The following is a 15,125-nucleotide window of genomic DNA, read 5'->3' as shown; positions in this document are numbered from 1 at the left end:
GATAATTAATCAGCCCCAAATAATGACAATGCCAGATTATGATGATTTGCTGTCTACCGATGATGTGTTTTTGCTGCTGTGTTTTTTCCATTTTATTGGTTCTGTTTTATAGGCTCTAACCGTTTAGTGCTTACTGTTGTAATGCTTCGTTATTTTTTCTGATTCTATGTTATTCTCTTAAAATTTTATAAGTCATTTGGAAACTCTTATGTGGCAAGTGACTAATAAATTGAAATAACAACAACAATGAAAAGGTGGATCTAAAAAATAGTTCACCCGTTGTATATTTGTCGTTAGTGAAGCTTAACTGAATTATGTGTAGATTATTGAATCAGTGAGAAAATGGTTGGGACGTCTAACATAATTTCTTTTTGACATGTTTGAAGGAGAGACTTGCTTCTTCAACATTGATGAATGTACATCCCAACCATGTCAGAACGGAGGGAGCTGTGTGGATCTGGTGAACAGCTATCAGTGTCACTGCCTGCCAGGGTACTCAGGTAAGCAGGGCCCGCCCACAAGGTGAGGTGAACGCCATAGGAGCCAACTCCTTGGAGATGTGGGGGCTTCAGACTCCACAATAAAATATTTGAGGGGGCTGTCCCCCCAGGTTGTTGGGCATTACCATTCAAAGAGTGTTCACTGCATCATGTGATCAACTACAGCGGTAGCTCGGGATGCAAACGGGATCCATTCCGCGCTTCCAGGAGCACAACCTGAAAGTGCTCAACCTGAAGCACATTCAACCCGAGGTATGTGGGGCAGGGCTTACCTGGGCCCCCACAATATTTTATTCAAGTTGGCACCCCTGGTGACCACCTTGAGCAGCGGCTGTCCCTGCTGCCTCCACTGGCAGTGGAGAAGCAGTGGTGGTAGGCAAACTGGTTTCTAATGAGATCTTGCAAGAGCTCACCAAAATCTCATGAGCCCTCGTGGAGGTAAGCTTCAGCAGTGGCGGGGCAGCAGGGTCTGGTGGTGCCAGTGTCAGCGCAGGGTGGCGTGTTCCCATTTCGCCTCACGCGGGTAAGGGTAAAAATGGGCATCTTATTATGATGGCATGTAAACAGCAGCATAAGATCCTCAGGCATCACCAGCCTGGAATTTCCTGAGTTTCGGAGGGGTGTTTGTTATGCGCCCCTTTCATCTGGCCCCTTTAAATTCCTGAGAAGAAAATCCTGCACAGTGATCCATTTAATGAGCATTCAGCCTGGGAATCAAATCAAATACCTTTATTGGCATCAACAGTTTAAAACATTTCAAGTCACTGGGATGATTTAAAGGACGGGGATAAGCTACCAAGGGTAATAAGGTCACACTGCGAGAATTTAGGCTGAATCTTAGCATTTGGGGAAGTGGGTTTGCATCACAAGAAACATCCCTGGTCCTGATTGGGGTAACTGTGCCCCTGAAGGACCAGGTGTGCAGCCTGAAGCTTGTGGACTCACAGCTGTCCATGAATCTCTGCTAGGCTTTGCAGTTGAAATATTGTGGTTCCTCAAGTACGGTACTAGAGATTACTGTGCTTTAGCTTAAAAGTGGGAGGCCAGTGATGAGCTATAGCCTCTCTTTCACTTTACTAAGATTTAGCTGTAAAGAATCTTCATCGGTCTTTGTCCTGGACTAGCAACTCCTAAGCAACCTGCCCCCCTTTCATCCTCACTCTTCAGTTTCATGGAATCCTGCAGCTAGTTTTGCAGTTCCTTCTGTCCTGGGTCTTCTAACATGTTGTGAGTCTGCCATCTTGTGGGAGGAAGAGAAATATGAAAGTCTAGAAGGAGTTGCTTGTTAGTTTCTCTAGGGCAGTAGCAACTTCTCCTATTCCAGGCTTGCTTTGAGCTCAATCATTGCTCAGTCCAGGAATGTGTAAAGGAATTCTGAGAAAAGATGTGGGAAACCCACCAGCCAGCAAGGTATCGCTGAATATTGTAGACCCTGTTTTGACACTACTAGGACATTCTGTAACTGACTACAGTGGTACCTCTAGATACGAACGGGATTTGTTCCGGAGCCCCGTCCACATCTAGAAGCAAACGTAACTAGCGATGGCACATCTGTGCACGCGTCGTTTTTCGCCGCTTCTGCACATGAACATGATGTGATTTTGAGCGTCTGCACATGCGCAAGCGGCAAAACCCGGAAGTAACGCACTCCGTTACTTCCAGGTTGCCGCGGAGCGCAACTCGAACGCGCTCAACTCAAAGCGTATTCAACCCGGGGTATGACTGTATCTGTAACTGACTAAAAGGTGGCTATCTATGAACACAGGAACTTCAGAGAGAGATTGCAGTCCTTAGACCATTGCAATGCATGAAGAGGTTTTATGATAACACTTGTGGACTGAAGCAGCACAATATATATTTTTTAATCACATGCAAGTGCTAATTGGCTTCCCAGTGCCAGAATGTCTGTGTTATCAACTATTGGTTTGTGTGTTTGTGAACAGTCATTATTAATAAGGGAATGATTGCTACTTGCATTTTTTCTGCATTCCCTTTCTTTCTAACCTCACTGTTTATTCCCCCACCCCCACAACTTGTACTTTGTGTGTGTGTGTGTGTGTGCGCGCGCGCACGTGCCTGACTCTCAGAATAATACTTCATGTATCTGATGAACTGTAGTCCACAAAAACTTGTGCCACATTGTCAGTATTTAAAGGCCACAATATTCTGTGTTGCCTTCAAAAGGGGTTTGGACAGATGGATGGATAAGGCCATGAGTAGGCAAACTAAGGCCCGGAGGCTGGATCCGGCCCAACTGACTTCTGGATCCGACCCACGGATGGTCCGGGAATCTCTGCATGGATCAGTGTGGGGATTCTGATCATTCGGGCTGCACCATTCCCCCCTCCCTCACACCATGATGGTGCCTCCTCCCTCCCTCCTCCTGGCTTCTCCCTGCCCTGCCTAGAGGAGGAAGGGGGCTGGGCTTTGTTGAGCTGCGGTTGGCTGAGCGCCATTTTAAGCAGCCCCTCTCTGGAGCCAGGCCTTTCGCACTGCTCATCGTCCCTCCGCCACCGCCAGCCCCTGCCGCTCGCAAGTCACAGGTAAGCAGCAACCGGGGCTCATCCGGTTCTGTGGAGAAGGGAGGGGGGAGTCGATTTTTGTTCCTCCCCCCAAAAAATATAGTCCAGCCCCCCACGAGGTCTGAGGGACAGTGGACCGGCCCCCTGCGGAAAAAGTTTGCTGACCCCTGCATAAGGCTATCCATGCCTACTAGACCTGACAACTGCTTTAGTTTGATTCTGCTGCAGTGCTCTTCTGACAGACTGCAGGGTCCTTTGTAGGATTGTGAAGTGTCATGCCTGTGAACAATGTCCCATTTTCCTCCTGCTTCTGAGTTCACCCCAGAACTTTGTAGTTGCAAGAGCTAGGAAGAAACAGGACTGGAGCTGTTTTCTCACAGTAAGGGCACTTCCAGCCCGGTATTTATTCTGGTACTGCTGCTGCTTCTCATGCACTTTCTTCGCAGCACCTGCCCAACTTCATCAGCATCAAAATGCCAGTCTGTTTCTCTATGCTATCCTTTCCTCAGAAAGTATAATTAAGTTCAAACCCCCTGCCGCCGCCAATGACTTGTTTCCAATATTAAGCCCAATTCTGGAAGCACCCTGGATTAGCCCACACCAATGAGGCTGCCATATATCTGGATTTTCCTGGACATTACTGGGATTTCAAAGGCGGAATTGACGTCCAGGGAACAACACAGTCTTGGGTGGCTTCCTTAAAAACAAGCTCAACAATTTGGGGGGTCTTCCTTAAATAAACTTTTGGAATGTCCTGGTTTTTACTTTATGAAATATGGCAACCCTACCCACCAACCTGGTGTCGTCCAGATGTTTTGAACTCTACAAATCCCATTATTTAGCCCTAGCCTCATTGTTGTTGTTTAGTCGTTTAGTCGTGTCCGCCTCTTCGTGACCCCCTGGACCAGAGCACGCCAGGCACTCCTGTCTTCCACTGCCTCCCGCAGTTTGGTCAAACTCATGCTGGTAGCTTCGAGAACACCGTTCCACCATCTTGTCCTCTGTCGTCCCCTTCTCCTTGTGCCCTCCATCTTTCCCAACATCAGGGTCTTTTCCAGGGAGTCTTTTCTTCTCATGAGGTGGCCAAAGTCTTGGAGCCTCAGCTTCAGGATCTGTCCTTCCAGTGAGCACTCAGGGCTGATTTCCTTCAGAATGGAGAGGTTGGATCTTCTTGCAGTCCATGGGACTCTCAAGAGTCTCCTCCAGCACCAGAATTCAAAAACATCAATTCTTCAGCAATCAGCCTTCTTTATGGTCCAGCTCTCCCTTCCATACATCATACACACCATACATACATACATACATACATACATACCCTAGATTAGCCCACACCAATAGGGCTGCCATATATCTGGATTTTCCTGGACATTACTGGGATTTCAAAGGTGGAATTGACGTCCAGGGAACAACACAATCTTGGGTGGCTTCCTTAAAAACAAGCTCAACAATTTGGGGGGTCTTCCTTAAAAAAACTTTTGGGATGTCCTGGCTTTTACTTTATGAAATATGGCAATCCTACCCACCACCTTGGTATCCTCCAGATGTTTTGAACTCTACAAATCCCATTTTTTAGCCCTATCACCATACAGCTGTGCTCTTTGGGGCTGAAGGGGAGTTGCAGTCTAAAACATCTGAAAGACACCCGGTTGGTGAAGACTGGACGAATGCTAAGATCCTGAGGGGCCACACCCCACAAGAGCTTCAGCAGTCACACAACAATCCCTGTCTGAGCAAGTAATTTATATCAAAATTTTTTTTAAAAAAAAAATTAAAGGTCCAAACAACGACATGGCTGGTCTGCATTATTTATAGGGAAAGTTGGCTCCCTCTATTGCCCCTGGCTGGCCAGGAGTTCAGCCATGTGTGCTGCTTATAGCTCCTTTTTCTCAGTTCCTGGTTTTGATCTGAGAGTGTTCTTAGGTTTTGTCACTGCATGTGGGGTGCTTTCTTTTTTTGTGGGGTGGGGGAGGTCGATGGTGAGGATCAGAGTCCAGGGGGTGCTTTTGTTTGGCCCATGGAGCCCTTTGCCTTGTATATGCGGTGGGGGTGGGGGGGTCAGCTTAGCCCAGGGGCCTGGCTGCAAACTCATTCTGCATCCTTGCAAGCTCAGTGTGAGAGTTTGTGGAGGAGCGAAGCTGACAGGGAAATAATAGCTATTAATCTCTCCTGCTTTGTCAATTAATCCCAGTCTGGTCCTGCTGGGTAAACAGCTTATTACTTCACATTAGGATCACGGAGCAGCCTTTGGAAGCTTCCCACAACGGTTCCTGATATGCCTTTCTGTGGCAGCTCTGCCCTGCCTAGCGGTGGGGTTTTTCCTTTCTTTCAAGAAGCCCCTGGGATGAGTGGCTGCTGCCAGCCTGATCTGGGTCCCTGAGTCTCCCCCATCTGAAGCCCTCACCCCTTTTCTGAAGCAGGGCTGAGTTAAGGGATGGAGTCAGCAGGAGACCTGACCTGCCTGCTTGTTGACAGCTTAGCCTGCGCTGCTGCGAATGGACTTCTGCTGAGAGGGGAGGAGGGGAGCAGGTAGAGAAAGCCCCTTTCGCAGCCCCTTTGCCAGAACAACAGGGGACAGTTTAGGGGTCTGGAGGGGTACACCCAAAGCCACGTCCCCGGAGTACAGATCCAAACTATACATTCAAAGCACATGACATATCTCCCTACCTACTGGTGAAACTTGAAAAATTAGAATATTGTGGAGAAGTTCCTTTCTTTCACTAATTCCACTTAAAAGGTGAAACTAATATATGAGATCGACTCGTGACATGCAAAGCGAGATAGGTCAAGCCTTGATTTGTTATCATTGTGATGATCACGGCGTACAGCTGATAAAAACCACAAATAAACAATCTCAGAAAATTAGAATATTCAAGGAAATCAGCAAAACAAGGATTGCAAATTGAGCAAGATTGGACCTCTGAGAAGTAGAAGCAGATCTCGCTTTGCATGTCATGAGTCGATCTCATATATTAGTTTCACCTTTTAAGTTGAATTACTGAAATAAAGGAACTTTTTCACGATATTCTAATTTTTAAAGTTTCACCTGTATAGAACTCTGGGAATGGCAGCTCTGTGAGGGTGGAACAGTGGCCAGGATTCAGGTGTGTGTGTAAGTCATATGCTTTGGCTGTATGGTGTGGATCTGCTCTCATTTCTGCACTCCTGCTAGTTCCTTGCATCTAAAATGACTGATGTTGTGGTTTCCTTCACAGCATATGGCGTGGCTCACTTGCTTGAGTTGTCTGGCAGTGTTGCTCTTTGCCTGTGTTGCAGTCAGATCTGTGGGGGGGTTGGTGGTCAGTTTAGCTCTCTTTTGTTAGAGCAGTGGAGGTCTTTAAGCAGAGGTCTTTAAGCAGAGGCTTGACAACCATATGTCAGGAGTGCTCTGATGGTGTTTCCTGCTTGGCAGGGGGTTGGACTCGATGACCCTTGTGGTCTCTTCCAACTCTATGATTCTATGATTCTAGTGGTGTTGGGGGGGGGGTTGGCTTTAGCCCTCAGACATTATTAGCCCCACCAGCTGCCCTACATACCTGACCTCATTTTTAAAGGTAAATATGCTGTTGGAGTGAAAGGGAGCTTGCAGGTCCCCATGGAAACCCCCATCCAAGGGGGCCCACAAACTGCTAGCCCTTTTCAAGCACCAGTTTGTTTACAGGGAGCAGCAGACGTTTCCCTCAGGGAGGAAGAGCTTGTGGGACAATAACATGGGGGGGGGGACCCGCCAGCATAGTCTGCAACCTCTCTGGTTTCACGTCAACAGAAGGCTGAGGTGCATCACCCACGCTTGCCCTGTACCCCCCACAAGATGGCTTCCAGGTGATACACTGGGGCTTCACTGGCATTTGAGCATTTAAAGGTCACTCTTGTGAATTGGCATTTGCTGTGGCCAGGATGTTGCTAGTTTAAATAAAAGAAATCAAGGATCTGGCTTGAAGAAGTTTCTCTCTAGGAACACAGAAAGGTGCCTTACACTGAGTCCGGCCGTCCATCCATCTGGAATCTCCCCCAGGCCACCTGGAGATTCCAGCAGGTGTGTTGAATGGGGGGTCTTCTGCAGGCAGTGCAGGTGCTCTGCCCACTGAGCGACTCTGCTTCAGTTATCTCCTCTGGGTGTTGTGAACTTTGGCACAAAACAGTTTGTGGGACCTTCTGCTGCTGCCTTTCCTCACTTGTCGTATCCCTCTTAACATGCTAAAGCCATTAATAACTGTGGAGCCTATTAGAGGAGGAGGAGGAGGAGGAGGAGGAGAAAGCCCACCCTGCTATGCTGAGATGGTCACTGCTGTCTTCTCTCCAGTGGGGAAGTCACCAGGCAAGTGTGAGCTGAGTGGCCAAAAGGAAGGGCGTGTTTTTCATGTGAAGCAGAGTCCGCAGCAAAGCAGTTTGTGCCAGCCCCTCCGAAACCATTGTTTTCCTAGCCAATGGGCTGAATTCCGAGACACCCCCTCTTGCCCAGGGGATGCCTACCCTTTCCTTCCCAAGCAAGTAAGATTCAGACCCAGGCATGCACCAGAGAGGGAGGGAGCGTGGGTCACACGTCAGAAGAGAGGGTGCTTCTTTACACCATGTCTCATCCCTGGTTCATCTAGCTCAGTGCTGTCTGGCACTGACTGGCAGCTCCAGGGTTTCAGGCAGGGAGCCTCCGCCAGCCCTGCCTGGAGATGCCACTGGGGATTGAATCCAGGACATTTTGCATTCACTCTGCCACTAAGGTACGACCCTTCCCTGACAGCAACAGGGGGAGCTGCCTCACACTGATTCAGGCCACTGGTCTATCAAGCACATGGAGGGATGCCTCAGACCAGCTTTTATTTTCTGTAGTTTGGTTTATTTTTGCATTGTATTTTAAGTCGCTTTGTGTTTACTTTTTTGGTAAAAGTGTGTGTGTGTGTGTGTGGATGTGTGTGACACACAAGTTGTTGATATCTGTCTGTCTTGAGAGACAATGGAGTGTGCCTCTGGGGGTGAACTCAAACCACTGTGTTAGTGACACTGAAGTGACCTCCACAGGGACACAAGCCTGGGCAGTGTGTTTTGAGGTCCTGGGCAGCCCAGACGACAAGACCCCCCTCTTGGCCTCACTGATGGGGTCCAAAGGAAAGCAGAGCAAGATGATTGGCACCAGGAGTTGCTGGAAGGAAGCATCCTTACGGACTCTGCTCCAGATTTCTGTCGTGTTTACTCCTTAGCCTTTTCATCTCCTAAAGATGTGCCACAAGGCAGTGGAGGTTTAGTATTAGAGTTTTCCCATCTCCTAGGTGGCTCCTCACTTCCTTCTGCAGCACTTCTTGGGTGTAACTAATACAAGTAAGGTAAAAGTGAAGGGACCCCTGACCATTAGGTCCAGTTGCGGATGACTCTGGGGTTGCGGCGCTCATCTCGCTTTACTGGCCGAGGGAGCCGGCGTACAGCTTCCGGGTCATGTGGCCAGCATGACTAAGCCACTTCTCGTGAACCAGAGCAGCGCACGGAAATGCCGTTTACCTTCCCGCCAGAGTGGTACCTATTTATCTACTTGCACTTTGATGTGCTTTTGAACTGCTAGGTTGGCAGGAGCAGGGACCGAGCAACGGGAGCTCACCCCGTCACGGGGATTCGAACTGCCGACCTTCTGATCGGCAAGTCCTAGGCTCTGTGGTTTAACCCACAGTGCCACCCGCGTCCCAACTAATACAATAAATAACTATAGTACAATGGCTGGCAGAAGCTCTCCCAGAATTTCAGGCAAGGCTCCTTCTCACCCGTACCTGGAAATCCCATTGGGAGTTGAACATGGGATGGTCTGCATGAAAAGCAGACACTTTACCCATGAGCTGCAGCCAGACACTCCTGCACACCACAACCCCTCTCTCTTGCCACCCCCCCAGCCCCGCCTTGCCCTGCAGGGGAGGTCGCAAGCAAACATTCTTGTCAGCAGTGATAGGAGCCAGCTGGGGAGGTTTAGAGCTGAGATGGATTAGGTGGTTGTGTGCTGGCAGGCTTCCTCTCCAATCCCTTTCCTCCTGCCTGGGACCCAGGAGTGTGCACGCTGCTCTCCCAGCCCAGCTGAGCACTGGCCCCCCTCCTGGCTTCTCCTCCTGAGACCCGCCGGCCCTCCCATGTCAGCAAGGGAGCAGCCATGAACGCCATGCGGCTTGGCGTCTTCCTGGGTGGAATTTGTCTCTTCCTGGCAGGTAACAGACAGAGGCGCCTCTTTATCCTGCCTGTGTGAGGGAGGGTGCGCAGACTCCAGCCAGGGATGGAAGGCAGCGGGGATGGTCGTACGACTCCCTTGTAGAGGGAAGGTGCGGGTTAGCTGTTCAGCTAGCTGGTCTGGCTTTGGGAAAGTTTAGCTCTGGTGTGTGTGGGTGTGCGCGCGCTTGGCTGTGCCTGGAGCGCAGTGTTGTTGTTTCAGGTTCATGCTCTTGCTTCACGCTTGGATGCGCTGGGACGGGCAGGGGTCAGGGTGGAGTGCAGTGGGGGGGAGCCCTATTCTCTCTCTCCAGTAGGTAAGGACTCTGGAATGTAGTCCAGCCTCCACCACGCAAAGCAGCAAGAGTTTCTCTCCTTCCAGAACCCGGCGATCGCTTCTTCCTCTCTTGGGTTTGTTGGGAGTTGGTGGGGTTGGGTGGGGGTTCCCTTGCCATGGAAATGGCCAGGGTGAGGTTGGTGCTTAATCCCCTGCTAAGAGATGTAGGATTCTTTAATTAGGCTGAGCTGGGGGTGAGGGGCCTGTGTGACAGGCAGGCTCTGCCCACCCAGAGTCTCACTCCCCTAGCGTGGGACGTTGAGGAATGCAGGGCCAGCGAATTTTTAGCTAAATGCTCATTAATCCAGACCCCTGACACTCTGTATGCAGTCTGTGGCACGGGTAGTAGTCCACCTTTTGAGAATGGCCTTTTTTATGCTTTGCCATATATCTGTATGGTGTTTGCACTACAGCTGAGACCCGTCATGGATCAGGCTGCAACCGAGTAGGGGATTCCAACCCGGCCGTTGCAGACCAGCAGGCTGGCAGAAAGCTGGGGTACCTGTGGTCCTCTGGATGTTGCTAGAATAGAACTCCCCTCAATCTGATCATTAGCCACGGGGCTGGTGGGCTGTGCTGCCCTCCCACCATTTAGAAGTAGCCCCTGGCCCAAAGAAGGTGATTTCCCCCATTCTGTTCCCCCCACCACCCTGGCAGGGTCCGCAGGAGGTGGCTCAGATATACCTGGCACAAGGGAATGAGAGAGCATGTCATTCATTACTTAAGGCACGACTGTGTTGGCAAGCCCTTTTGTGACGACTGCTAGAGCTGCATCCTTCTGATGGTGCCCTTCTCAAGGTGCTGAGGGTGGCCAGCTTTCCCAAGAGCTCTTCAACTTTTTGCTACAGTTTAGGGGTTCTCCTCCTTTTCTGGCAGAGGAAGAACGAGAGATTATGGGTTACGTGAAGGCCCTTCCAGCCTTCCTTCTTAATTGAGCATTAACGATGGTGTGGGGTGTTAAAGGTTTTGGGGCAGACAGGCTGCTTCCTGCTGAAAGTCTGTGAGTTTTTATATCACAAGTGTCCCAGCTGGGCTTTTTCCAGTCCTGCCGTTGTGGAAGAGTAACACTCTGAATGCCAATAATGCAAAAACATCGGGGGAACATTGCAGAACAGCTAACAAAGTGTGAGAATACGTGTGGGTGGTCCAGTATGAACCCACCACATGTGTACTGTTATTGTGTGAAGGACACCTTGCAGAGTATACCTGCAAAAAATAAATCAGTCTGGAGGGGGTGAGGTGGCTGCCTTTAGGATTTAGGGGTGCTGCCACAGGTTGTGATGGTAAGAATGTGCTCATTTTATTTTATTTTTGCATGGAAAACTCTTTTGCATGGAAAACCCCAGCTTTTGGAAGAGGCCTGAAGTCGTGTGGTTGCACACCAAAGTTTTACCCCCTCTGCTTTTAAAGTGAAACCCCCCCCCCCCGCCAAGAGGATATTTGCCTCCCTCTCTGCAAGAGGCTTCCCAAAACTCCCTCCCTCCCACATGAGCGTAGGTTATTTCCTGGCCTGTACCAGCCAACCTCTGAAAGGCCTAAAGCAAAACCTTCTCATTTCCGGAGAAGGAGAAAGGGGTTGCCTTCCCGAGCCTTTGCTTCAAATGAATATGTAAATACAGGCAAGTCCACAAAGACCTCCTCTGCCCCCAAAACTGACGTATCTAAGAAATGAAGCCAGCGAAGTTGCCTTCTTTTGAGGGACCATGGCTTTTACCAGGACTCAGATAGCATTATTTCTCTTCACTGGCTTAATATATGTGTACAGTTGTGAGTGGTACTCTGTGGAGGGTAGTTGTGGGTCACGTCAGGGAGATTACACAACCCCCCTTGTTCCAAAGACTGCATTATTCTCAGAGAGAGAGGGAAAGGGAAAGAGTTGTGAGTTTGGGGGAACTGGTCTGCATGAAACCTGAGTCCCTTCCTATTTGTGGGGTCCTGGATCCAGAAAGGGTTAAAGCATGGGTAGGCAACCTAAGGCCCGGGGGCCAGATCCGGCCCAATCGCCTTCTCAATCTGGCCCGCGGACGGTCTGGGAATCAGCGTGTTTTTACATGAGTAGAATGTGTCCTTTTATTTAAAATGCACCTCTGGGTTATTTGTGGGGCGTGCCTGGTGTTTTTACACGAGTGGAATGTATGCTTTTATTTAAACGGCATCTCTGAGTTATTTGTGGGGTGTAGGAATTCGTTCATCCCCCCCCCCCAAAATATATAGTCCAGCCCCCACAAGGTCTGAGGGACAGTGGACTGGCCCCCTGCCGAAAAAGTTTGCTGACCCCTGGGTTAAAGTCTAACAACAACAACAACAATTTTATTAATTATACCCCACCCATTTGGCTGGGTTTCCCCAGCCACTCTGGCAGGCTTTGCATTGTTGAATTGGCTGGCAAGTTCCTTTGTCAAATAATTGACATAGTTGCCATCTAAGCACCATCCTTAGTATAACAAAGGAAGTGGCTTGGGGGGTGTGTGTGCAAAGGGTGGGCCCCCTCCTTCAGATGGCTGGTAATGAGAAGACAAAATCCTGAGTGTGTTTGAGCTGAGAACTGGGCTAGAAGCAGCCAGAAGCCATGATTGATTTTGGCTAGAACCATTGACTGGGAGAAGTGAGGTCTTCTTGGGTGTTAAGGCTGTGAGCCCTTCCATTGTAGGCTCAGGTTGTATAGATACATAGATAAACCATATATCACAAAGACACCACAGTCTCCGCTATCCCTCATTCCAAGGAAGCTAGACCCTGGGTATGTGCCTGGAAGCCCTGGAACCTCTATCAGAGATTGGGGTGGTGTGCAACAATATTTTATTTAGCCCCCCCCCCCCCGAGCTGATGCCCTCCAGGGCTGGTTTGAGGTGCAGCCCAAACATCTGGAAGGCACCAGCTTAGGGGGAGACTGTTTGAGAGGCTGAGCCCTGCCCAGCTGTCCCACTCATGTCTGAGAATGCTAATTCCTTTGACAACGAAGAACGTAATCTACTGGCAAGTCTTCCTGCACAGACTCATTAAGAGGAAGGGGAGCTGCACCGTGGGGCCAGGCTGCCCCTCACAAAGCCTGTTCTTACCAGAAGAGCCACCTGCGAAATGGGAATGGCCATGAAGAGTGTGGCACTATGTGCAAGTCCTGCTGCTTCTGTGTGTCACCTAAATGGAGAGTGGCCCTTCGTACGCAGGAATGCGTTGGCAAGAAAGTGAGGTGGAGAGGGGGAGAGATTGTGGCTGCTGCACAAGGAGCATGGATGCTGAGAAGGCAGAGAAGCAGTCTGCCCCATGGAGGCAACCCTTGGCCCAGGGGCCTGAGCCACCCCATCTAAGCACCCCACCCCACTTGTGTGGACAGGAAAAGAAAAGCTTAAAGAGGCAAGGAGTAGACAGAGAAGTTGAGACCCTTCTGCCCAGCACAGCACAGCACAGAGCACTGATGAGGGTGCAAATTCCCCCCTCCCTAGTCACTGGAAGATTAATTTTGTAAGGGGGGGGGGCTTCCTTGGCTGATGTGCACATGTGTGTGCATGCATGCAAAAGAGCATGCATGTATTCAAGAGTGTGTTGTGACTACATACACTTTTGGATACACCCACCTGAACCGTGTGCCGCCACCCCTACCCCCCCCCCAAGAGAGTTGGCCAAGGGTGAATGCAGATGAGCCCAGTCCTGGCACAGAACCAGTGAGCCAGTGGGAATGAGCTCTGCTGGGCCATTGCTGACTGCACTGTCCCTGAAGGAAGACAGTGTTAGAGCTCCTTTCCCAAAGCACCTGCTTTGTGGGGCTGCGCAGGGTAGCCCTGCAGGCACTGCAGAGGCACCCAGCAGAGACCTGCTCTGATCCACAAACAAAGCTGGAATCAAAACAGCCCAACCTCCCAGTGGATGAAGACTCCACACTTAATTAGCCACCAGCAGGGGGCTGCCAGTTCTCCAGGAGGATTAATTTAGCAAGTGGCCCCATGCGCTCCAGGGGCAGCCCAGCAGAAGCCCAGCAGGCAGACAGCTTGGTCCTGGTGTGGAGGGAGGGGGCAATTCTTGCCCCTGCCCCAACACACATGCCCTGGCCAAGCCCCTCTTTTCCCCCAAGCCCCAGGGTAGTAAGAAAATGCTAAAATCGTCCACAGTCATGCCCCTTTACTCAGGCCAGCATATAACTGGTGGGGAACTGGCTCCAGCTAAATCCTTTTCTTCCCCACCTCTTGCAGGCTGCCCACCGGTCAGCAACCAGATGGTCATAGGGGTGTCAGCTGTCCCATTTACACTCATGTGGTTTGAAATTAACATTGTGCAGGCACAAGTATGGCATTTTGGAGTCCTGGCAACTAGTTGATTGCCAGGGCATCAAAACACTGTGCAAGCCTTTCTGAAAGCACCAAAGACCTACTGGTCTTGCGGTGAACTGCAGGAGGTGCTTTGTAGCCCTGACAATCAGCTTATTGTTGGTAATTTTTATCAGTTGATTGCCAGAGCTTCAAAGTATAATGCACTGCACAGAGTTTTGCAGGTTGGAAGGTTTAGGACAGATAAAAAGAAGTATAAAAAGGTAAAGGGACCCCTGACCATTAGGTCCAGTCGTGGCCGACTGTGGCGTTGAGGCACTCATCTCGCTTTACTGGCTGAGGGAGCCGGTGTACAGCTTCCAGGTCATGTGGCCAGCATGACTATGCCGCTTCTGACAAATCGGAGCAGCGCATGGAAATGCCGTTTACCTTCCCGCCAGAGCGGTACCTATTTATCTACTTGCACTTTGACGTGCTTTCGAACTGCTAGTTGGCAGGAGCAGGGACCGAACAACGGGAGCTCTCCCCGTTGCGGGGATTCGAACTGCCGACCTTCTGATCAGCAAGTCCTAGGCTCTGTGGTTTAAGGGACACCACCCGTGTCCCTTAAAACCGTGTCTTAAAATCCATAGTTAAAACCGTGGAACACTCTTGCACAGGAGGCAGTAATGGCCACGAACCTAGATGACTTCAAAAGAGGAATAGAAAAAATCACGGAAGAGGAGAAGGCTATCAGTGGCTCCTGGCCACAATGACTCTTCTCTGCATCCACGGCTGAAAGGCAGCAATTCTTCTGAATCCCAGTTGCTGGAAGTCGCAGGAGACTGAGTATTGCTCTTGCACTCAGGTCCTGCTTGTGGTTTTCTCACAGGCATCTGGTTGACCACTGAGAGAACAAGATGCTAGACTAGATGGGTCACTGGCCTGCTCCAGCCTGCTCCAGAACAAAACCATTGCTGTTGCAGAGAGCAAGGGTGGCAGTGTGGGTAGAGTTTTGGGGCTGGGCTAGAGAAATCAGGGTTAGAATCCCCACACAGTCATGAAGCTCCCTGGGTGATCTTGGGCCGTCACTAACTCACGTACCTCACTAACCTAATGTACTTCAGAATCTGGTTGTGAGGATTAAATGGGGAGGGGGGTAACTACATAGAGCACCTTGAGCTCCTTGGAGGAAAGGTGTGATGAAGAAGTTGAAATAATAACTTCAAAGCACAGCTGTTCCTGATGCCCAGGTCCACCAGCACAATAGCCAAATGGTGCCTAAACATTTATTTGCTAGTCCAGGGACTTGCCAAGGCCATTAGATAGCGTTGTTGTTGTTGTTGTTAAT

At 50.0% G+C, this 15,125-nt stretch overlaps 1 protein-coding gene across 1 annotated transcript in view; it reads left to right on the top strand.

The window, feature by feature from the left end:
* CRB2 (crumbs cell polarity complex component 2) overlaps positions 1-15,125 on the top strand; it is a 65,490-nt gene that overhangs the window by 30,918 nt on the left and 19,447 nt on the right. Inside the window, exon 6 of the mRNA XM_083422857.1 lies at positions 387-500. Coding sequence (XP_083278983.1) covers positions 387-500 — 114 coding nt within the window. The remainder of the gene's footprint in view (positions 1-386; positions 501-15,125) is intronic.

Source organism: Podarcis tiliguerta (genome assembly GCF_965153285.1).
Source record: "Podarcis tiliguerta genome assembly, chromosome: Z".
Taxonomy (NCBI): Eukaryota; Metazoa; Chordata; class Lepidosauria; order Squamata; family Lacertidae; genus Podarcis; species Podarcis tiliguerta.
This window is presented reverse-complemented; position numbering and strand designations above follow the sequence as displayed.